Source organism: Taudactylus pleione, unplaced genomic scaffold (genome assembly GCF_031769625.1).
Source record: "Taudactylus pleione unplaced genomic scaffold, aTauple2 ptg001564l, whole genome shotgun sequence".
Classification (NCBI taxonomy): Eukaryota; Metazoa; Chordata; class Amphibia; order Anura; family Myobatrachidae; genus Taudactylus; species Taudactylus pleione.
This window is the reverse complement of record NW_028285961.1, coordinates 1,336,873-1,363,954: the sequence shown is the minus strand read 5'-3', so window position 1 is coordinate 1,363,954 and position 27,082 is coordinate 1,336,873. Positions and strand designations below refer to the sequence as shown.

At 47.8% G+C, this 27,082-nt stretch overlaps 1 protein-coding gene across 1 annotated transcript in view; it reads left to right on the top strand.

Annotated features, from left to right (window-relative positions):
- The window catches only part of DNHD1 (dynein heavy chain domain 1), a 167,986-nt gene that overhangs the window by 124,120 nt on the left and 16,784 nt on the right, over positions 1-27,082 (top strand). The window contains exons 19-23 of the mRNA XM_088464032.1: positions 4,443-4,628; positions 4,705-4,883; positions 10,428-11,327; positions 11,403-11,538; positions 18,970-19,041. Coding sequence (XP_088320158.1) covers positions 4,443-4,628; positions 4,705-4,883; positions 10,428-11,327; positions 11,403-11,538; positions 18,970-19,041 — 1,473 coding nt within the window. The remainder of the gene's footprint in view (positions 1-4,442; positions 4,629-4,704; positions 4,884-10,427; positions 11,328-11,402; positions 11,539-18,969; positions 19,042-27,082) is intronic.

Genomic DNA, 27,082 nt, shown 5'->3' with positions numbered 1-27,082 from the left:
GTGCTGGAGAGCATTTCCTCATGTAACACACACAGCTACAGGGATAATATCTGCAGAGACACACCGGTGCTGGGGAGCATTTCCTCATGTAACACACACAGCTACAGGGATAATATCTGCAGAGACACACCGGTGCTGGAGAGCATTTCCTCATGTAACACACACAGCTACAGGGATAATATCTGCAGAGACACACCGGTGCTGGAGAGCATTTCCTCATGTAACACACACACAGCTACAGGGATAATATCTGCAGAGACACACCGGTGCTGGAGAGCATTTCCTCATGTAACACACACAGCTACAGGGACAATATCTGCAGAGACACACCGGTGCTGGAGAGCATTTCCTCATGTATCACACACAGCTACAGGGATAATATCTGCAGAGACACACCGGTGCTGGGGAGCATTTCCTCATGTAACACACAGCTACAGGGACAATATCTGCAGAGACACACCGGTGCTGGAGATCATTTCCTCATGTAACACACACAGCTACAGGGACAATATCTGCAGAGACACACCGGTGCTGGAGAGCATTTCCTCATGTAACACACACAGCTACAGGGATAATATCTGCAGAGACACACCGGTGCTGGAGAGCATTTCCTCATGTAACACACACACAGCTACAGGGATAATATCTGCAGAGACACACCGGTGCTGGAGAGCATTTCCTCATGTAACACACACAGCTACAGGGACAATATCTGCAGAGACACACCGGTGCTGGAGAGCATTTCCTCATGTAACATACACACAGCTACAGGGACAATATCTGCAGAGACACACCGGTGCTGGAGAGCATTTCCTCATGTTACACACACACAGCTACAGGGACAATATCTGCAGAGACACACCGGTGCTGGAGAGCATTTCCTCATGTAACACACAGCTACAGGGACAATATCTGCAGAGACACACCGGTGCTGGAGAGCATTTCCTCATGTAACACACACAGCTACAGGGACAATATCTGCAGAGACACACCGGTGCTGGAGAGCATTTCCTCATGTAACACACACAGCTACAGGGACAATATCTGCAGAGACACACCGGTGCTGGAGAGCATTTCCTCATGTAACACACACAGCTACAGGGACAATATCTGCAGAGACACACCGGTGCTGGAGAGTATTTCCTCATGTAACACACAGCTACAGGGATAATATCTGCAGAGACACATCGGTGCTGGGGAGCATTTCCTCATGTAACACAGACAGCTACAGGGACAATATCTGCAGAGACACACCGGTGCTGGAGAGCATTTCCTCATGTAACAAACACAGCTACAGGGATAATATCTGCAGAGACACACCGGTGCTGGAGAGCATTTCCGCATGTAACACACAGCTACAGGGATAATATCTGCAGAGACACACCGGTGCTGGAGAGCATTTCCTCATGTAACACACAGCTACAGGGACAATATCTGCAGAGACACACTGGTGCTGGAGAGCATTTCCTCATGTAACACACACACAGCTACAGGGATAATATCTGCAGACACACACCGATGCTGGAGAGCATTTCCTCATGTAACACACAGCTACAGGGATAATACCTGCAGAGACACACCGGTGCTGGAGAGCATTTCCTCATGTAACACACAGCTACAGGGATAATATCTGCAGAGACACACCGGTGCTGGAGAGCATTTCCTCATGTAACACACACACAGCTACAGGGATAATATCTGCAGAGACACACCGGTGCTGGGGAGCATTTCCACATGTAACACACACAGCTACAGGGACAATATCTGCAGAGACACACCGGTGCTGGAGAGCATTTCCTCATGTATCACACACAGCTACAGGGATAATATCTGCAGAGACACACCGGTGCTGGAGAGCATTTCCACATGTAACACACACAGCTACAGGGATAATATCTGCAGAGAAACACCGGTGCTGGAGAGCATTTCCACATGTAACAAACACAGCTACAGGGACAATATCTGCAGAGACACACCGGTGCTGGAGAGCATTTCCTCATGTATCACACACAGCTACAGGGATAATATCTGCAGAGACACACCGGTGCTGGAGAGCATTTCCTCATGTATCACACACAGCTACAGGGATAATATCTGCAGAGAAACACCGGTGCTGGAGAGCATTTCCACATGTAACAAACACAGCTACAGGGACAATATCTGCAGAGACACACCGGTGCTGGAGAGCATTTCCTCATGTATCACACACAGCTACAGGGATAATATCTGCAGAGACACACCGGTGCTGGAGAGCATTTCCTCATGTATCACACACAGCTACAGGGACAATATCTGCAGAGACACACCGGTGCTGGAGAGCATTTCCTCATGTAACACACACAGCTACAGGGATAATATCTGCAGAGACACACCGGTGCTGGAGAGCATTTCCACATGTAACACACACAGCTGCAGGGATAATATCTGCAGAGACACACCGGTGCTGGAGAGCATTTCCTCATGTATCACACACACAGCTACAGGGATAATACCTGCAGAGACACACCGGTGCTGGAGAGCATTTCCTCATGTAACACACAGCTACAGGGATAATATCTGCAGAGACACACCGGTGCTGGAGAGCATTTCCTCATGTAACACACACACAGCTACAGGGATAATATCTGCAGAGACACACCGGTGCTGGAGAGCATTTCCTCATGTAACACACACAGCTACAGGGACAATATCTGCAGAGACACACCGGTGCTGGAGAGCATTTCCTCATGTAACACACACAGCTACAGGGATAATATCTGCAGAGACACACCGGTGCTGGAGAGCATTTCCACATGTAACACACACAGCTACAGGGACAATATCTGCAGAGACACACCGGTGCTGGAGAGCATTTCCTCATGTATCACACACAGCTACAGGGATAATATCTGCAGAGACACACCGGTGCTGGAGAGCATTTCCTCATGTATCACACACAGCTACAGGGACAATATCTGCAGAGACACACCGGTGCTGGAGAGCATTTCCTCATGTATCACACACAGCTACAGGGACAATATCTGCAGAGACACACTGGTGCTGGAGAGCATTTCCTCATGTAACACACACACAGCTACAGGGACAATATCTGCAGAGACACACCGGTGTTGGAGAGCATTTCCTCATGTATCACACACAGCTACAGGGACAATATCTGCAGAGACACACCGGTGCTGGAGAGCATTTCCTCATGTCCAATTGTATAACATTGGATTTGGTACAGGCAGATTGATTATTAGGCCGATGCTGCCCCCTTTTCAGATTTCTCCATTATAGCTGGGATGGCAAATGGAACAAAATGGATGTAAACAAAACAACAACAGCCCAGAGAGTACACCTCACTAATGTGCCCAATGGGAGCAGACAGGGCAAACAATGCAGGAATGAAGTCATATCGCAGCAGATCATCAGTGAATCCAAATGCATGGGAAGCTAGGAGCCTGTGGCAGCAGCATCCAGGGAACGTAGCATCCAAGGAAACGTAGCATCCAGGGAAACGTAGCATCCAGGGAAACGTAGCATCCAGGGAAATGTAGCATCCAAGGAAATGTAGCATCCAGGGAACGTAGCATCCAGGGAAAGGTAGCATCCAGGGAACGTAGCATCCAGGGAAACGTAGCATCCAAGGAAACGTAGCATCCAGGGAAACGTAGCATCCAGGGAAACGTAGCATCCAGGGAAACGTAGCATCCAGGGAACGTAGCATCCAGGGAAACGTAGCATCCAGGGAAACGTAGCATCCAGGGAAACGTAGCATCCAGGGAACGTAGCATCCAGGGAAACATAGCGGGCCACACACAGCCAGACCGCCAGCGGCAGCCAAGAAATGTCTCAATCACAATGCATGTCCATAACGAATATCTAACTCGCTTGCTACCCCATGCCACGTCCCACTATTGTCTGTACTTAGTATAAAAATAGACATACTTCAAGAAACCAAATGCTGATGGCAATTACTACAGCTGCACATTCCACCCACAAATACGGATATTTAATGCATTTCAAGCGTAGTCTTTCTTCATTACGTCAGCATGATGAATACACAACCTTCTAATTATATCTACATTAATTAATGACAATACGTAAAATACAAGAACTTAAAGCAAAGCTCATACGAGTGGTTTGAGCAAAAGTTACCTAATATAGATTGCCGGTCTGTACTTCTATCCAGCTGTAAAGAAGACCCACCACTAGTCTCCCTATGTGAGGCCCTAAAATAGCTTCTGTCTCAGCCCCCGATCACCTGCTTGGTCAGCATATATTATTTTTAAAGGCAGAATTGTCTCCACCTCCCATTGATTTGCTCAGTGATCTTCATACTATCTCGCTAATAAAGTTGATATGATCTTATATATGATTTGCCATTCCGTGCTCATCCCCTGCAGGGTGGGAGGACAGGATATCCAGATCTAACACAAGTTTCACACTTTCCTCATTTCTAGGTGCATGGGTTCTTATTACAAATGTGGAAAAGAATTTATTTTGCATGGATATTGTGCACTCCCAAGTTGCTCAGTGCCAAGGTCCTCCAAGCAATGGAGGTGCTACCTTGTCACAGGAGAATCATCCATCGAAGTCCTTCCACCCTTATCTCAGCACTCACCTTTCACTGAGTGCTTTTGTAGAAGGTAAGTAACCATAGATAAAGAAGACAAGTTGCATACTGTGACCAGCTTATCACCTTAAATAAATCAACTCTTTCAGTACTTGGTCCATCTGTCTTAAAATATGTTAACGTAATGGATGCAAGCCTTAGTCCTGCTGGGCTAGAGGATGAGCTGGTTCAAGAGATTCTGGTATTTAAAGATCCACGACAGCAGGAAGAGAGGAGGAGACTGTACGGAAGTGCTTTACAGCTGAAGGAGGACATACAGAGAGCTCAGGTGAGGGATAAAAACAAACATGATCCAGAACTCTGTATTACATACACAGGATGAAAACATAAGCGTCTTTTGTCATCACAGGAACATGAGCTGAGATTGCTACTGAGCTGAGCCTCCTAGATATATAACTAGGAGGCACAGATCAGTAGCAGAAGGTAGACGTCACCACAGGAACATGAGCTGAGATATCTCCTGATACATAGGATGCACAGATCAGTAGCAGAAGTCACCACAGTAACATGAGCTGAGATATCTCCTAATGCACAGGAGGCACAGATCAGTTGCAGAAGTCACCACAGGAACATGAGCTGAGATATCTCCTGATATCTAGGAGGCACAGCTCAATATCTGAAGGTAGACGTCACCACAGGAACATGAGCTGAGATATCTCCTGATAACTAGGAGGCACAGATCAGTAGCAGAAGGTAGACGTCACCACAGGAACATGCGCTGAGATATCTCCTGATACATAGGAGGCACAGATCAGTAGCAGAAGGTAGACGTCACCACAGGAACATGAGCTGAGATATCTCCTAATACATAGGAGGCACAGATCAGTAGCAGAAGTCACCACAGGAACATGTGCTGAGATATCTCCTGATACATAGGAGGCACAGGTCAGTAGCTGAAGTTAGAAGTCACCACAGGAACATGTGCTGAGATGTCTCCTGATACATAGGAGGCACAGATCAGTAGCAGAAGTCACCACAGGAACATGCGCTGAGACATCTCCTGATACATAGGAGGCACAGGTCAGTAGCTGAAGGTAGACGTCACCACAGGAACATGAGCTGAGATTTCTCCTGATACATAGGAGGCACAGATCAGTAGCAGAAGTCACCACAGGAACATGCGCTGAGATATCTCCTGATACATAGGAGGCACAGGTCAGTAGCTGAAGGTAGACATCACCACAGGAACATTAGCTGAGATTTCTCCTGATACATAGGAGGCACAGCTCAGCAACTGAAGGTAGACGTCACCACAGGATCATGAGCTGAGATATCTCCTGATACCTAGGATGCACAGATCAGTAGCAGAAGTCACCACAGGAACATGAGCTGAGATATCTCCTGATACATAGGAGGCACAGGTCAGTAGCTGAAGGTAGACGTCACCACAGGAACATGAGCTTAGTTATGTCCTGATACATAGGAGGCACAGATCAGTAGCAGAAGTCACCACAGGAACATGCGCTGAGATATCTCCTGATACATAGGAGGCACAGCTCAGTAGCTGAAGGTAGACGTCACCACAGGAACATGAGCTGAGATATCTCCTGATACATAGGAGACACAGATCAGTAGCAGAAGTCACCACAAGAACATGAGCTGAGTTATGTACTGATACATAAGAGGCACAGATCAGTAGCAGAAGTCACCACAGGAACATGAGCTGAGATATATCCTGATATCTAGGAGGCACAGCTCAATACCTGAAGGTAGACGTCACCACAGGAACATGTGCTGAGATCTCTACTGATACATAGGAGGCACAGATCAGTAGCAGAAGGTAGAAGTCACCACAAGAACATGAGCTGAGATATCTCCTGATACATAGGAGGCACAGATCAGTAGCAGAAGGTAGAAGTCACCACAGGAACATGAGCTGAGATATCTCCTGATATCTAGGAGGCACAGCTCAGCAGCTGAAGGTAGACGTCACCACAGTAACATGAGCTCAGTTATCTACTGATACCTAGGAGGCACAGATCAGTAGCAGAAATCACAACAGGAACATGCGTTGAGATATCTCCTGATACATAGGAGGCACAGCTCAGTAGCTGAAGGTAGACGTCACGACAGGAACATGAGCTCAGTTATCTACTGATACCTAGGAGGCACAGATCAGTAGCAGAAGTCACCACAGGAACTTGAGCTGAGTTATGTCTTGATACATAGGAGGCACAGATCAGTAGCATAAGTCACCACAGGAACATGAGCTGAGATATATCCTGATATCTAGGAGGCACAGCTCAATACCTGAAGGTAGACGTCACCACTGGAACATGTGCTGAGATCTCTACTGATACATAGGAGGCACAGACCAGTAGCAGAAATCACCAGAGGAACATGAGCGGAGATTTTTCTTGATACCTAGGAGGCTCAGATTAGTAGCAGAAGGTAGATGTCACTACAGTAACATGAGCTGAGTTATCTTCTGATGCATAGGAGGCACAGATCAATAGTAGAAGGTAGAAGTCACCACAGGAACATGAGCTGAGATATCTCCTGATACCTAGGATGTACAGATCAGTAGCATAAGTCACCACAGTAACATGAGCTGAGATATCTCCTGATACATAGGAGGCACAGGTCAGTAGCTGAAGGTAGACGTCACCACAGGAACATGAGCTGAGATATCTCCTGATAACTAAGAGGCACAGATCAGTAGCAGAAGTTAGCTCATGTTCCTGTGGTGACTTCTGAGTTATCTTCTGATACATAGGAGGCACAGATCAGTAGCAGAAGTTAGAAGTCACCACAGGAACATGAGCTGAGTTATCTTCTGATACATAGGAGGCACAGATCAATAGCAGAAGGTAGAAGTCACCACAGGAACATGAGCTGAGATGTCTCCTGATAACTAGGAGGCACAGATCAGTAGCAGAAGTCACCACAGGAACATGCGCTGAGATATCTCCTGATAACTAGGAGGCACAGATCAGTAGCAGAAGGTAGACATCACTACAGTAACATGAGCTGAGATATCTCCTGATAACTAGGAGGCACAGATCAGTAGCAGAAGGTAGACATCACTACAGTAACATGAGCTGAGATGTCTCCTGATAACTAGGAGGCACAGATCAGTAGCAGAAGGTAGAAGTCACCACAGGAACATGAGCTGAGATATCTCCTGATAACTAGGAGGCACAGATCAGTAGCAGAAGGTAGACATCGCTACAGTAACAAGAGCTGAGTTATCTCCTGATACATAGGAGGCATGGGTCAGTAGCAGAAGGTAGAAGTCACCACAGGAACATGAGCTGAGACGTCTCCTGATAACTAGGAGGCACAGATCAGTAGCAGAAGTCACCACAGGAACATGAGCTGAGATGTCTCCTGATAACTAGGAGGCACAGATCAGTAGTAAGAAATAGAAGAAACTACAGGAACATTAACATCTTCCTTCAAAACACATAAAGTATCTAATTCTCACAATGGTCTAGAGCTGTACGGATAATGGATTGTGGAGGGATAAACATCAGCTAAGATGGAGTAAATCCATGACAAAGCATCAGTGTGCACAATAAAGTCCTCAAACAAATCCATATAAATTTCTGAATATAGAGGTGAAGAACTCAACGTTCTCAGACACAAAGGGCCTCAGTTACTAAGGGCACCTTGACGTAGTGCATTATCCTCCCATAATGGTGTGCTCCTCAATATGCACAAGTGCGGCTATGGTTCTGACAGAGCATATGGTCTTACAGACCATTTCAGAGGGGCAGAATTTGCACAAGATGGTGGGAAAGTAGGCGGAAAGGGCTTTACCTAATAAATATGGAGGTAGGTGCACCCAAGGTTTGTGCTGAAACAGGAATGATTTTGTAATCTGATATTAGTATGAAATAGAGGGGTGGATAGGAGGACCCTTGCTGTTTGGAGGGTCACACACCCATTTCCACTCCACAAAAGAGCTTGATTTTTGTACCAGATCAGAGCTAGTGACAGATATTATTACATAGTAGCTCAATTCTTACCCTCTGGAAATTGCTGACTGCTAAACCCTTAAAATTATTATTCATACATGTGACATTTCCCACTCGCATCAGGGTTTACCTCTGTATTTTCAGAGAACATGGGATCGGGGTTTAGCTCTGTGTATTGGGAGAACATGGGATTAGGGTATAGCTCTGTGTATTGGGAGAACATGGGATTAGGGTATAGCTCTGTGTATTTGGAGAACAGAGGATCGGGGTTTAGCTCTGTGTTTTGGGATAACAGAGGATCGGGGTTTAGCTCTGTGTATTTGGGAGAACAGGGGATCGGGGTTTAGCTCTGTATTGTTAGAAGATGGGATCGGGGTTTAGCTCTGTGTATTGGGATAACAGAGGATCAGGGTTTAGCTCTGTGTATTGGGAGAACGGGATCGGGGTTTAGCTCTGTATTGTTAGAAGATGGGATCGGGGTTTAGCTCTGTGTATTGGGAGAACAGGGGATCGGGGTTTAGCTCTGTGTATTGGGAGAACAGGGGATTGGGGTTTAGCTCTGTGTATTGTTAGAAGATGGGATCGGGGTTTAGCTCTGTGTATTGTTAGAAGATGGGATCGGGGTTTAGCTCTGTGTATTGGGAGAAGATGGGATCGGGGTTTAGCTCTGTGTATTGTTAGAAGATGGGATCGGGGTTTAGCTCTGTGTATTGTTAGAAGATGGGATCGGGGTTTAGCTCTATGTATTGTTAGAAGATGGGATCGGGATTTAGCTCTGTGTATTGGGAGAAGATGGGATCGGGGTTTAGCTCTGTGTATTGGGAGAAGATGGGATCGGGGTTTAGCTCTGTGTATTGGGAGGACATGGGATCGGGGTTTAGCTCTGTGTATTGGGAGAACAGGGGATCGGGGTTTAGCTCTGTGTATTGGGAGAACATGGGATCGGGGTGTAGCTCTGTGTATTGGGAGAAGATGGGATTGGGGTGTAGCCCGGCATCAGTCAGAATCCCAGTACCAGCATTCCAATGGTAACTATTAGGGGAGGGGGAAGGTTAGGTTAAGGCTATGGGGAGGGAGGGTTAGGGTGTTTACCGGCAGGTGTTGGTATCCTAACCCTGTTGGGCACCGGCATTGGGATTCTGACTGCCGGCATCCCATACCCAACCCGATCGGAGTTATTGCTCTATGCATTGGGAGAACATGGGATCAGGGTTGTTGCTCTCTGTATTGGGAGAACATGGGATCAGGGTTGTTGCTCTGTGTTTTGGGAGAACATGGGATTAGGGTTGTTGCTCTGTGTATTGGGAGAACATGGGATTAAAGTTGTTGCTCTGTGTTTTGGGAGAACATGGGATTAGGGTATAGCTCTGTATTGGGAGAACATGGGATTAGGGTTGTTGCTCTCTGTATTGGGATAACATGGGCTCAGGATTACTGCTCTGTGTATTGGGAGATCATGGGATCAGGGTTGTTGCTCTGTGTATTAGGAGAACACGAGATCAGGGTTGTTGCTCTGTGTATTGGGAGAACATGGGATTAGGGTATAGCTCTGTATTGGGAGAACATGGGCTCAGGGTTACTGCTCTGTGTATTGGGAGAACATTGGATCAGGGTTGTTGCTCTCTGTATTGGGAGAACATTGGATCAGGGTTGTTGCTCTCTGTATTGGGAGAACATGGGATCAGGGTTACTGCTCTGTGTATTGGGAGACCATGGGATTGAGGTTACTGCTCTGTGTATTGGGAGAACATGGGATTGAGGTCACTGCTCTGTGTATTGGGAGAACATGGGTTTTTATACTCAGTAACTTTTAGAAGCCGGTTGACCATACTAATAAAAATTGTGTGTTCATAAAGCTCACTTACATAGCATGGTTCCTATCTCCACAACAGGACACATTGCTGGATTACATCTCCTCAGATACAGGCCCCCTGCTTCAGAGGAACGACTTCCATCACAAAGTGTCATCATGTGAGGATACCCTGTACTCATTGAAGGAATCCTTGTGTAATGTGGAGATCTTACAGCAGAAGACTCTTGAGCATTTGGCCCCATATGTGTCTGCAGCAAAGCAGTCTATCTTTCTGTACTCCAGGCTGCAGGAAGTGGCCAGATTGTCACCATATTATCACTTTCCCGCAGGGTCCTTCTTATGCTGCGCCCGCAAAGCTCTACACGCTCACATAAATATGGGCCTTCAGATAGAAAAGGTCCTCCGCCATGGAATCCTATCTCATGTGCTCCCCAGCCTCACAGAAGAACACCGGCAGATCCTGCGGGTGCTGATGGCTGTCGGACAGCCACCGGCTTTGGAGTGGTTCTTGTTCTTGGGACTTATGTGTAATTCAGTTCAAGAGACTTCATCTTCCTGCATTCAGAGGCCTCAGTGGGTGGACTCCCAGGCCTGGAAGGAATTGGCCCAGCTGGAGAAGCTGTCTGCTTTCCAGGGTATCCGATCATCGCTGAGTGCACAGGCCAGGCAGTGGCAGGAATACTTCAGTCTCCGCTCCACCATAATTGGACCTGTGCCCTGCTCTAGATTTTCTAATCTCACACTATTCCAGACAGCCATCTTGTGGCGCATCATGAAGCCTGAAAGCCTGGCCCTGCTGCTAAATCATTTCACCTCATGCATTTTGGGGCCTGAACCTGCAGACGGTTTGGAGACAGAGGCAGATATTATCGCTTTACATTCTCCTGTCCTGTTCCTCCTTCCACCATCAGGACAATCCCCACCAGCTTATTATCCCATGCACCATATTCTGCACATGGCCCGGGAGAAAGGGAAGGAGGTAAGGAAAAAAACAGCAGGGTCACTATCCAGCTCCGTATGTGCCTACATGTTCCTCTATATGTCTCCATTGCAGGTGAATGTCGCTGCTTGGAAGGACTCCATCTCCGAGGCAGATGTAAGAGATGCATTGGTCACAAGTCAGCGAGCGGGGCACTGGCTTCTGTTACACTGGCACCACGAGCTGGCTGATGTACTGAAGACTGGAGTAGGTATGATAATGGTGCACACCAACAGTAGTGATAACCCACAATGCCCAGTAACACACTAGTAATATGCCAGCAGCTGTGATGCCCATACTGTTATTTGCCATCTAATAGTGTGTCCATTAGACATATAGCTCTCCCAGCACAGACACCGGTAATAGGGAAATCATTGCAAAGGAGTCTGATAAAAGTGATTGTAATGAGTCCATCAGAGAAGAATAAATCACCTGGAATCACTGACCTGACTCGTGGGACGTAATGTATAATCGCTATCAGTGGGACGTAATGTATAAACGCTATCAGTGGGACATAATGTATAAACGCTATCAGTGGGACGTAATGTATAAACGCTATAAGTGGGACGTAATGTATAAACGCTATCAGTGGGACGTAATGTATAAACGCTATCAGTGGGACGTAATGTATAAACGCTATCAGTGGGACATAATGTATAATCGCTATCAGTGGGACGTAATGTATAATCGCTATCAGTGGGACGTAATGTATAATCGCTATCAGTGGGACGTAATGTATAAACGCTATCAGTGGGACGTAATGTATAAACGCTATCAGTGGGACGTAATGTATAAACGCTATCAGTGGGACATAATGTATAAACGCTATCAGTGGGACATAATGTATAAACGCTATCAGTGGGACACAATGTATAAACGCTATCAGTGGGACATAATGTATAAACGCTATCAGTGGGACATAATGTATAAACGCTATCAGTGGGACATAATGTATAAACGCTATCAGTGGGACTTAATGTATAAACGCTATCAGTGGGACGTAATGTATAAACGCTATCAGTGGGACATAATGTATAAACGCTATCAGTGGGACGTAATGTATAAACGCTATCAGTGGGACATAATGTATAAACGCTATCAGTGGGACGTAATGTATAAACGCTATCAGTGGGACATAATGTATAATCGCTATCAGTGGGAAGTAATGTATAAACGCTATCAGTGGGACATAATGTGAATACTGTAGTAGCTGTAGTGTGGTCTGTGATGTAGTGTGGGGTGAGTAAGTAGTGTGAGGAGAGATGCAATGAGGATGCAGTGTGGGGAGAGATGCAATGAGGTTGCAGTGTGGGGAGAGATGCAATGAGGATGCAGTGTGGGGAGAGATGCAATGAGGTTGCAGTGTGGGGGGAGGTGCAATGAGGATGCAGTGTGGGGTGAGCATGTAATGTGGGGAGAGATGCAGTGTGGATGCAGTATGGGGATAGAAGCAGTGTGTGAGATGAGGTGCAGTGTTAGGTATATGTAATGGGAAGGCGTGCAGTGTGGGGTGAGATGCAGTGTGGGGTGAGAAATGCAGTAAGGATGCTGTGTGGGAAGAGATGCAGTAAGGATGCTGTGTGGGGAGAGAAGCAGTGTGTGAGATGAGGTGCAGTGTTTGGTATATGTAATGGGATGGCATGCAGTGTGGGGGAAGAAATGCAGTGAGGATGCTGTGTGGGGAGAGATGCAGTAAGGATGCAATGTAGGGAGAGTTGCAGTGTGGGGAGAGAAGCAGTGTGTGAGATGCAGTGTTTGGTATATATAATGGGATGGCATGCAGTGAGGATGCAATGTGGGAAGAGATGCAGTAAGGATGCAATGTGGGGAGAGATGCAGTGTGTGAGATGAGGTGCAGTGTTTGGTATATGCACAATGTAGGGAGAGAAGTAGTGTGTGAGATGAGGTGCAGTGTTTGGTACATGTAATGGGATGCCATGCAGTGTGGGGAGAGATGTAGTGAGTATGCATTCTGGGGAGAGATGCAGTGTGGGGAGAGATGCAGTGAAGACGCAATGTGAGATGCAGGGTGGGGAGAGAACCAGTGTGTGAGATGAGGTGCAGTGTTTGGTATATGGAATGGGATGGCATGCAGAGTGGGAAGAGATGCAGTGAGGATGCAATGTTGGGAGAGATGCAGTAAGTATGCAATGTGGGGAGAGTTGCAGTGTAGGGAGAGATGCAGTGAGGATTCAGTATGAGGAGAGAAGCAGTGTGTGAGATGAGGTGCAGTGTTTGGTATATGTAATGGCCTGGTATTCAATGTGGGGAGAGATGCAGTGAGGATGCAGTGTGGGGAGAGTAGCAATGTGTGAGATGAGGTGCAGTGTTTGCAACGCATGCCATTACATTTACCAAACACTGCACCTCATCTCACACACTGCATCTCTCCCCACATTGCATGCCATGCTGTTACATATACCAATGTGGGGAGAGATGCAGTGTGTGAGATGAGGTGCAGTGTTTGGTATATGTAATGGCATGGTATGCAATGTGGGGAGAGATGCAGTGAGGATGTAGTATAGGGCAAGAAGCAGTGTGTGAGATGAGGTGCAGTGTGTGGTATATGTAATGGCATGCAATGTGGGGAGATATGCAGTGAGGATGCAGTGTGGGGAGAGATGTAGTGAGAATGCAGTATGAGGAGAGAAGCAGTGTGTGAGATGAGGTGCAGTATTTGGTATATGTAATGGCATGCAGTAGGATGCAATGTGAGGAAAGATGCAGTGTGTGAGATGAGGTGCAGTGTTTGGTATATGTAATGGGATGGTATGCAGTGTGGGGTGAGGATGCCGTGATGATGCAGTGTGGGGAGAGATGCAGTAAGGATGCAATGTGGGGACAGTTGCAGTGTGGGGAGAGATGCAGTATGGGGAGAGAAGCAGTGTGTGAGATGAGGTGCAGTGTTTGGTATATGTAATGGGATGGCATGCAGTGAGGATATAATGTGGGGAGAGATGCAGTATGGATGCAATGTGGGGAGAGATGCAGTGAGGATGCTGTGTGGAGAGTGATGCAGTGAGGATGCTGTGTGGGGAGAGATGCAGTGAGGATGCAGTATGGGGAAAGAAGCAGTGTGTGAGATGAGGTGCAGTGTGTGGTATATGTAATGGCATGCAGAAGGATGCAATGTAGGTTGAGATGCAGTGAGGATGCAATGTGGGGAGAGATGCAGTGTGTGGAGAGATGCAGTGAAGGGAGAGATACAGTGAGGATGCAGTGTGGGGAGAGAAGCAGTGTGTGAGATGAGGTGCAATGTTTGGTATATGTAATGGGATGGTATGCAGTGTGGGGTGAGGATGCAGTGTGGGGAGAGATGCAGTAAGGATGCAATGTGGGGACAGTTGCAGTGTGGGGAGAGATGCAGTATGGGAAGAGAAGCAGTGTGTGAGATGAGGTGCAGTGTTTGGTATATGTAATGGGATGGCATGCAGTGAGGATGTAATGTGGGGAGAGATGCAGTATGGATGCAATGTGGGGAGAGATGCAGTGAGGATACTGTGTGGGGAGTGATGCAGTGAGGGTGCTGTGTGGGGAGAGATGCAGTGAGGATGCAATGTGGGGAGAATTGCAGTGTGGGGAGAGATGCAGTGAGGATGCAGTGTGGGGAGAGATGAGGTGCAGTGTTTGATATATGTAATGGGATGGTTTGCAGTGTGGGGAGAGATGCAGTGAGGATGCAATGTGAGGAGAGATGCAGTAAGGATGCAATGTGGGGAGAATTGCAGTGTTGGGTGAGGATGCAGTGTGGGGAAAGATGCACTGAGGATGCAATGTGGGGAGAGATGCAGTAAGGATGCAGTGTGGGGAGAGATGTAGTGAAGATGCAGTATGAGGATAGAAGCAGTGTGTGAGATGAAGTGCACTGTTTGGCATATGTAATGGCATGCAGTAGGATGCAGTGTGGGGAGAGATGCAGTGAGGATGCAATTTGGGGAAAGATGCAGTGAGGATGCAGTGTGGGGAGAGATTCAATGTGTGAGATGATGTGCAGTGTTTGGTATATGTAATGGGATGGCATGCAGTGTGGGGTGAGGAACCAGTGATGATGCAGTGTGGGGAGAGATGCAGTAAGGTTGCAGTGTGGGGAGAATTGTAGTGTGGGGAGAGATGCAGTAAGGATGCAGTATGAGGAGAGAAGCAGTGTGTGAGATGAGGTGCAGTGTTTGGTATATGTAATGGCATGCAGTGAGGATGCAGTGTGGGGAGAGATGCAGTGAGGATGCAATGTGGGGAGAGATGCAGTGTTTGGTATATGTAATGGCATGCAATGTGGGGAGAGATGCAGTGTGGGGAGAGATTTAGTGAGAATGCAGTATGGTGAGAGAAGCAGTGTGTGAGATGAGGTGCAGTGTTTGGTATATGTAATGGCATGCAGAAGGATGCAATGTAGGGAGAGATGCAGTGAGGATGCAATGTGGGGAGAGATGCAGTGTGTTGAGAGATGCAGTGAGGATGCAGTGAAGGTAGAGATAGTGAGGATGCAGTGTGGGAGAGAAGCAGTGTGTGAGATGAGGTGCAGTGTTTGGTATATGTAATGGCTTGCAGTAGGATGCAGTGTGGGGAGAGATACAGTGAGGATGCAGTGTGGGGAGAGAAGCAGTGTGTGAGGTGAGGTGCAGTGTTTGGTATATGTAATGGCATGCAGTAGGATGCAATGTGAGGAAAGATGCAGTGTGTGAGATAAGGTGCAGTGTTTGGTATATGTAATGGGATGGTATGCAGTGTGGGGTAAGGATGCAGTGATGATGCAGTGTGGGGAGAGATGCAGTAAGGATGCAGTGTGGGGAGAGATGCAGTATGGGGAGAGAAGCAGTGTGTGAGATGAGGTGCAGTGTTTGGTATATGTAATGGGATGGCATGCAGTGAGGATGCTGTGTGGGGAGTGATGCAGTGAGGATGCTGTGTGAGGGGAGATGCAGTGAGGATGCAATGTGGGGAGAGATGCAGTGAGGATGCAGTGAGGGGAGAGATGCAGTGAGGATGCAGTATGGGGAAAGAAGCAGTGTGTGAGATGAGTTGCAGTGTTTGGTATATGTAATGGCATGCAGTAGGATGCAATGTCGGGAGAGATGCAGTGAGGATGCAGTGTGGGGAGAGAAGCAGTGTGTGAGATGAGGTGCAGTGTTTGGTGTATGTACAGCATGCAGTAGGATGCAATGTAGGTTGAGATGCAGTGAGGATGCAATGTGGGGAGAGATGCAGTGAGGATGCAGTGAAGGGAGAGATACAGTGAGGATGCAGTGTGGGGAGAGAAGCAGTGTGTGTGAGATGAGGTGCAGTGTTTGGTATATGTAATGGCATGCAGTAGGATGCAATGTGGGGAGAGATGCAGTGAGAATGCAATGTAGGGAGAGATGCAGTGTGGGGAGAGATGCAGTGTGTGAGATGAGGTGCAGTGTTTGGTATATGTAATGACATGGCATGCAGTGTTGGGTGAGGATGCAGTGTGGGGAGAGACGCAGTGTGTGAGATGAGGTGCAGTGTTTGGTGTATGTAATGGCATGCAGTAGGATGCAATGTGGGGAGAGATGCAGTGTGTGGAGAGATGCAGTGAGGATGCATTGAAGGGAGAGATACAGTGAGGATGCAGTGTGGGGAGAGAAGCAGTGTGTGAGATGAGGTGCAGTGTTTGGTATATGTAATGGCATCCAATGTGGGGAGAGATGCAGTGTGGGGAGAGAAGCAGTGTGTGAGATGAGGTGCAGTGTTTGGTTTATGTAATGGCATGCAGTCGGATGCGATGTAGGGAGAAATGAAGTGAGGATGCATTGTGGGGAGAGATGCAGTGAGGATGCAATTTGGGGAGAATTGCAGTGTGGGGAGAGATGCAGTGTGTGAGATGATGTGCAGTGTTTGGTATATGTAATGGGATGGCGTGCAGTGTGGGGTGAGGAAGCAGTGATGATGCAGTGTGGGGAGAGATGCAGTGAGGATGCAGTATGAGGAGAGAAGCAGTGTGAGATGAGCTGCAGTGTTTGGTATATGTAATGGCATGCAGTGAGGATGCAGTGTGGGGAGAGATGCAGTGAGGTGCAATGTGGGGAGAGATGCAGTGTGTGAGATGAGGTGCAGTGTTTGGTATATGTAATGGCATCCAATGTGGGGAGAGATGCAGTGTGGGGAGAGATTTAGTGAGGATGCAGTATGGGGAGAGAAGCAGTGTGTGAAATGAGGTGCAGTGTTTGGTATATGTAATGGCATGCAATGTGGGGAGAGATGCAGTGAGGATGCAGTGTGGGGAGAGAAGCAGTGTGTGAGATGAGGTGCTGTATTTGGTATATGTAATGGCATGCAGAAGGATGCAGTGAAGGGAGAGATACAGTGAGGATGCAGTGTGGGGATAGATGCAATGAAGGGAGAGATGCAGTGAGGATGCAGTGTGGGGAGAGATGCAGTGAAGGGAGAGATGCAGTGAGGATGCAGTGTGTGAGATGAGGTGCAGTGTTTGGTATATGTAATGGCATGGCATGCAGTGTGGGGAGAGATGTAGTGTGTGAGATGAGGTGCAGTGTTTGGTGTATATAATTGCATGCAGTAGGATGCAATGTAGGTTGAGATGCAGTGAGGATGCAATTATGGGAGAGATGCAGTGTGTGGAGAGATGCAGTGAAGGGAGAGATACAGTGAGGATGCAGTGTGGGGAGAGAAGCAGTGTGTGAGATGAGGTGCAGTGTTTGGTATATGTAATGGCATCCAATGTGGGGAGAGATGCAGTGTGGGGAGAGATTTAGTGAGGATGCAGTATGGGGAGAGAAGCAGTGTGTGAAATGAGGTGCAGTGTTTGGTATATGTAATGGCATGCAATGTGGGGAGAGATGCAGTGAGGATGCAGTGTGGGGAGAGAAGCAGTGTGTGAGATGAGGTGCTGTATTTGGTATATGTAATGGCATGCAGAAGGATGCAGTGAAGGGAGAGATACAGTGAGGATGCAGTGTGGGGATAGATGCAATGAAGGGAGAGATGCAGTGAGGATGCAGTGTGGGGAGAGATGCAGTGAAGGGAGAGATGCAGTGAGGATGCAGTGTGTGAGATGAGGTGCAGTGTTTGGTATATGTAATGGCATGGCATGCAGTGTGGGGAGAGATGTAGTGTGTGAGATGAGGTGCAGTGTTTGGTGTATATAATTGCATGCAGTAGGATGCAATGTAGGTTGAGATGCAGTGAGGATGCAATTATGGGAGAGATGCAGTGTGTGGAGAGATGCAGTGAAGGGAGAGATACAGTGAGGATGCAGTGTGGGGAGAGAAGCAGTGTGTGAGATGAGGTGCAGTGTTTGGTATATGTAATGGCATGCAGTGTGGGGTGAGGGTTCAGTAATGGCATGCAATATGGATGCAGTATGGGGAGAGAAGCAGTGTGTGAGATAAGGTGCAGTGTTTGGTATAGGTAATGGGGTGAGTTGTAGTGTGGGGAGAGAAGCAGTGTGTGAGATGAGGTGCAGTGTTTGGTGTATGTAATGGCATGCAGTTGGATCCATTGTAGGTTGAAATGCAGTGTGTGGAGAGATGCAGTGAGGATGCAGTGAAGGGAGAGATGCAGTGTGGGGAGAGATGCAGTGTGTGAGATGAGGTGCAGTGTTTGGTATAGGTAATGGGATGGCATGCAGTACATCTTCCACCCTCTTTCTGTTCTGTCTCAGACCCTGCATTGGTGGATCCAGAATTTCGGCTCTTTATAATAGTAGAAGAGGAGACATTCAGCACGGTGCCAGGTAATAAGATCATTGCGGCACTATACACAGATATATCTGCACCTCAGTCATTCACATGCTCAGCAGCTTGTACACAGATAGTAATACGTGTTCTGCCCACAAGTCACATACCATGCAATGAGGAACCTGTGCTAGAATGATGCAGCTTTTTTTTTGTGTGGGCATTCCGGGCACCTGTAACCTATAGGCCCTCCCGACCATTGGCATCAGGGGAGGTTCCATCTTCTTCCAGGTCAGCTCTATTGCCCTCAGGGTGATCTGCACATGACGCTGATTGGACATTTACACCAATGAATCCAGTGACAGAGGCTCAGTATAACATCACTGTGCAGGATCCATATTTCATATTATAGATCAATGACCCATATCCCTGTGTATATCCCAAAGTGTCCCACTTACATTTGGGGTCTCTGCAGCTCTGCTGGTCACTTAATTCACTGCCCAATCCTTAATCTCATCACAGCAACCACACAGTCAGGGGCATATAATGGTTCATGGCTTATAAAGCTCCAAGCAACAGCTGGACAGACATCCACACACCGGACCTGCAGCTTCCTGGAATACGATGTAGTTTGGCGGTAGAGCTGGGGGTCTGCATTCTGCATATTCTGTGGGGATGTTGGGTAGAGGATTTCAAGATAAGCTTCACCGTCCAAAGAGTCTAGCACCCCCCCCTCCTCTATAAACACACAGCCATACAGACACATACACACTCCTATACACACGCCCCCATACCGACATATACACACATACACCTACACACCCCATACATACACTTACAGTACACACCCCATACATACACCTACAGTACACACCCCATACATACACCTACACACCCCACACATACACTTACACACCCCCTACATACAGTACACCTACACACCCCATACATACACCTACAGTACACACCCCTTACATACAGTACACCTACACACCCCATACATACACCTACAGTACACACCCCTTACATACAGTACACCTACACACCCCATACATACACCTACAGTACACACCCCATACAAACACCTACACACCCCATACATACACCTACACACCCCTTAAATACAGTACACCTACACACCCCATACATACACCTACAGTACACACCCCATACACTTACACACCTCTTACATACAGTACATCTACATACCCCATACATACACCTACACACCCCATACATACACTTACACACCCCTTACATACACCTACAGTACACACCCCATACATACACCTACAGTACACACCCCATACATACACCAACACACCCCTTACATACAGTACACCTACACACCCCATACATACACCTACAGTACACACCCCATACATACACCTACAGTACACACCCCATACATACGCCTACACACCTCTTACATACACCTACAGTACACACCCCATACATACACCTACAGTACACACCCCATACATACACCTACACACCCCATACATACACTTACACACCCCTTACATACAGTACACCTACACACCCCATACATACACCTACAGTACACACCCCTTACATACAGTACACCTACACACCCCATACATACACCTACAGTACACACCCCATACATACACCTACACACCCCATACATACACCTACACACCCCTTAAATACAGTACACCTACACACCCCATACATACACCTACAGTACACACCCCATACATACACTTACACACCTCTTACATACAGTACATCTACATACCCCATACATACACCTACACACCCCATACATACACTTACACACCCCTTACATACACCTACAGTACACACCCCATACATACACCAACACACCCCTTACATACAGTACACCTACACACCCCATACATACACCTACAGTACACACCCCATACATACACCTACAGTACACACCCCATACATATGCCTACACACCTCTTACATACAGTACACCTACACACCCCATACATACACCTACAGTACACACCCCATACATACACCTACAGTACACACCCCATACATACGCCTACACACCTCTTACATACACCTACAGTACACACCCCATACATACACCTACAGTACACACCCCATACATACACCTACACACCCCATACATACACTTACACACCCCTTACATACAGTACACCTACACACCCCATACATACACCTACAGTACACACCCCTTACATACAGTACACCTACACACCCCATACATACACCTACAGTACACACCCCATACATACACCTACACATCCCATACATACACCTACACACCCCTTAAATACAGTACACCTACACACCCCATACATACACCTACAGTACACACCCCATACATACACTTACACACCTCTTACATACAGTACATCTACATACCCCATACATACACCTACACACCCCATACATACACTTACACACCCCTTACATACACCTACAGTACACACCCCATACATACACCTACAGTACACACCCCATACATACACCAACACACCCCTTACATACAGTACACCTACACACCCCATACATACACCTACAGTACACACCCCATACATACACCTACAGTACACACCCCATACATACGCCTACACACCCCATACATACACCTACAGTACACACCCCATACATACACTTACACACCCCTTACATACAGTACACCTACACACCCCATACATACACCTACAGTACACACCCCTTACATACAGTACACCTACACACCCCATACATACACCTACAGTACACACCCCATACATACACCAACACACCCCTTACATACAGTACACCTACACACCCCATACATACACCTACAGTACACACCCCATACATACACCAACACACCCCTTACATACAGTACACCTACACACCCCATACATACACCTACAGTACACACCCCATACATACACCTACAGTACACACCCCATACATACACCAACACACCCCTTACATACAGTACACTTACACACCCCTTACATACACCTACAGTACACACCCCATACATACACCAACACACCCCTTACATACAGTACACCTACACACCCCATACATACACCTACAGTACACACCCCATACATACGCCTACACACCTCTTACATACAGTACACCTACACACCCCATACATACACCTACAGTACACACCCCATACATACACCTACAGTACACACCCCATACATACGCCTACACACCTCTTACATACACCTACAGTACACACCCCATACATACACCTACAGTACACACCCCATACATACACCTACACACCCCATACATACACTTACACACCCCTTACATACAGTACACCTACACACCCCATACATACACCTACAGTACACACCCCTTACATACAGTACACCTACACACCCCATACATACACCTACAGTACACACCCCATACATACACCTACACATCCCATACATACACCTACACACCCCTTAAATACAGTACACCTACACACCCCATACATACACCTACAGTACACACCCCATACATACACTTACACACCTCTTACATACAGTACATCTACATACCCCATACATACACCTACACACCCCATACATACACTTACACACCCCTTACATACACCTACAGTACACACCCCATACATACACCTACAGTACACACCCCATACATACACCAACACACCCCTTACATACAGTACACCTACACACCCCATACATACACCTACAGTACACACCCCATACATACACCTACAGTACACACCCCATACATACGCCTACACACCTCTTACATACACCTACAGTACACACCCCATACATACACCTACAGTACACACCCCATACATACACCTACACACCCCATACATACACTTACACACCCCTTACATACAGTACACCTACACACCCCATACATACACCTACAGTACACACCCCATACATACACCTACACACCCCATACATACACCTACACACCCCTTAAATACAGTACACCTACACACCCCATACATACACCTACACACCCCTTAAATACAGTACACCTACACACCCCATACATACACCTACAGTACACACCCCATACATACACTTACACACCTCTTACATACAGTACATCTACATACCCCATACATACACCTACACACCCCATACATACACCTACACACCCCTTAAATACAGTACACCTACACACCCCTTACATACACCTACAGTACACACCCCATACATACACCTACAGTACACACCCCATACATACACCAACACACCCTTTACATACAGTACACCTACACACCCCATACATACGCCTACAGTACACACCCCATACATACACCTACAGTACACACCCCATACATACACCTACACACCTCTTACATACACCTACAGTACACACCCCATACATACCCCTACAGTACACACCCCATACATACACCTACACACCCCATACATACAGTTACACACCCCTTACATACAGTACACCTACACACCCCATACATACACCTACAGTACACACCCCTTACATACAGTACACCTACACACCCCATACATACACCTACACACCCCATACATACACCTACACACCCCTTAAATACAGTACACCTACACACCCCATACATACACCTACAGTACACACCCCATACATACACTTACACACCTCTTACATACAGTACATCTACATACCCCATACATACACCTACACATCCCATACATACACTTACACACCCCTTACATACAGTACACCTACACACCCCATACATACACCTACAGTACACACCCCTTACATACAGTACACCTACACACCCCATACATACACCTACAGTACACACCCCATACATACACCTACACACCCCTTACATACAGTACAGCTACACACCCCATACATACACCTACAGTACACACCCCATACATACACCTACACACCCCATACATACACCTACACACCCCTTAAATACAGTACACCTACACACCCCATACATACACCTACAGTACACACCCCATACATACACCAACACACCCCTTACATACAGTACACCTACACACCCCATACATACACCTACAGTACACACCCCATACATACACCTACAGTACACACCCCATACATACGCCTACACACCCCTTACATACAGTACACCTACACACCCCATACATACACCTACAGTACACACCCCATACATACACCTACAGTACACACCCCATACATACACCAACACACCCCTTACATACAGTACACCTACACACCCCTTACATACACCTACAGTACACACCCCATACATACACCTACAGTACACACCCCATACATACACCTACAGTACACACCCCATACATACACCTACAGTACACACCCCATACATACACCTACAGTACACACCCCATACATACACCTACACACCTCTTACATACACCTACAGTACACACCCCATACATACACCTACAGTACACACCCCATACATACACCTACACACCCCATACATACACTTACACACCCCTTACATACAGTACACCTACACACCCCATACATACACCTACAGTACACCCCCCTTACATACACCTACACACCCCTTACATACAGTACACCTACACACCCCATACATACACCTACAGTACACACCCCATACATACACCTACACACCCCATACATACACCTACACACCCCATACATACACTTACACACCTCTTACATACAGTACATCTACATACCCCATACATACACCTACACACCCCATACATACACCTACACACCCCTTAAATACAGTACACCTACACACCCCATACATACACCTACAGTACATACCCCATACATACACTTACACACCCCATACATACACCTACAGTACACACCCCATACATACACCTACAGTACACACCCCATACATACACCAACACACCCCTTACATACAGTACACCTACACACCCCATACATACACCTACAGTACACACCCCATACATACACCTACAGTACACACCCCATACATACACCTACAGTACACACCCCATACATACACCAACACACCCCTTACATACAGTACACCTACACACCCCATACATACACCTACAGTACACACCCCATACATACACCTACAGTACACACCCCATACATACACCTACAGTACACACCCTATACATACACCTACACAACCCGTACATACACCTACACAACCTGTACATACACCTACACACCCCATACATACACTCCTATAAACACACCTCTCCCCCACACACACCCCTCCCCCATACACACACCCCATGCACACACATACACCCCCCATAGATACACACACACCCATAGACACCCCCATCCCTCCTCCATATACACATGCCATACACATACACCCCCACATACAGACAGGGCCTGATTCACCGTGCACTGCTGAATGCAGATTCCCGATGTTCGGGAATCTGTGCAGGCGCATGACCAGTTCTGCGATCTCGCTCGCAGACTGTCAGTGATTGCCAGTCTGCTGGCGTTAGTGGGCGGGGAGGGGGCGGTTATGGTCTCAGTTTCCTGAAATGGAGGCGTGTCGCCGCCATTGGGGGGAGGGAAGAGGCTCGGATCTCCGTTGGCAGATGGAGATTTCCTGGCCTCTTCCTATAAACTTTGGCGGCCGGCTGCGTGACCCCATGGATGTTGCACAGTTTATACAATGCTGCGTTGGACAAGTTACTAGGTACATTAGAGGCAGGCTATTTAAACGGCTCCTGTACATTCCCTCTTTAACTGGTCTTCATCTAACCTTTATGGTCACTGGATCTATAGCTCCCGGTTCCTGGATATATTTGTGCTCCAGATTCCCTGTGTCTCCTGTAATCCTCTGAACCTTTGGTACAGTGTTTAGTTCCTGGCTTTCCAGAGCTTCAGTTGCACTTGTCTCCTCCTGGAATCTCCTTGGGAATTTCCCATTGTCTTGGCCACAGCATCAGATCTGCATAGGGGATATAGTTATGAGAATGGTGGCCGCAATGCCGTCAGTCTAAATCTCGATAAGGGACTTAAGATAGGAGTCGAAATACCAACGCCTATCCTAATCATGACGCCAGAATCCAGAAGGACAACAGGTCGAATGAAGGTAAGCTGGGCCGGCCTTAGTGTTAGTTGCAGGGGGGGGGGGGGGGTGAAGGGTTACGTTTAGATAGCATAGCGGAGTTAGCATTAGGTTTTGGGGGTGGAGTTTTTAGGGTTAGGCACCCCTATGGGGGCATAGGGTTACGCACTAAGGGGAGAAGGGTTAGGTTTAAGCACAAATGGGGGAAACTTAGGTTTAGGTACTAACGGGGAGGGTTAGGGTGTGGGGTGGGGAGGGTAGGCTACAAAATGGGAGAGTTAGGGGGGAAGGTAAGTATACTTACCCGACCCCTGTCGGGATACCAACCATTGGGATGCCGCTGTCTGTACATGCAAACCTTTCAGGACATAGACATGGGCAACCACATCACTCATCACTCAATCTCCTAGCGAAATGGCGGCAGATATCAACCAAGTCCTGGGTTGATTTGCTGGGCTTCAGTTTCAGGAAAAAATTTAATTTCCACGTGTGCGGCAGAGGAGGAGGAGTCCCCGCCTGTGCGGCAGAGGAGGAGGAGTCCCCGCCTGTGCGGCAGAGGAGGAGGAGTCCCCGCCTGTGCGGCAGAGGAGGAGGAGGAGTCCCCGCCTGTGCGGCAGAGGAGGAGGAGGAGTCCCCGCCTGTGCAGCAGAGGAGGAGGAGTCTCCGCCTGTGCAGCAGAGGAGGAGGAGTCCCCGTCTGTGCAGCGGAGGAGGAGGAGTCCCCACCTGTGCAGCAGAGGAGGAGGAGGAGTCCCCGCCTGTGCAGCAGAGTCCCCACCTGTGCAGCAGAGGAGGAGTCCCCGCCTGTGCAGCGGAGGAGGAGTCCCCGCCTGTGCAGCAGAGGAGGAGGAGTCCCCGCCTGTGCCGCAGAGGAGGAGGAGTCCCCGCCTGTGCCGCAGAGGAGGAGGAGGAGTCCCCGCCTGTGCAGCGGAGGAGGAGTCCCCGCCTGTGCAGCAGAGTCCCCACCTGTGCAGCAGAGGAGGAGTCCCCGTCTGTGCAGCGGAGGAGTCCCCGCCTGTGCAGCAGAGGAGGAGTCCCCGCCTGTGCAGCGGAGGAGGAGTCCCCGCCTGTGCAGCAGAGGAGGATGAGTCCCCGCCTGTGCGGCAGAGG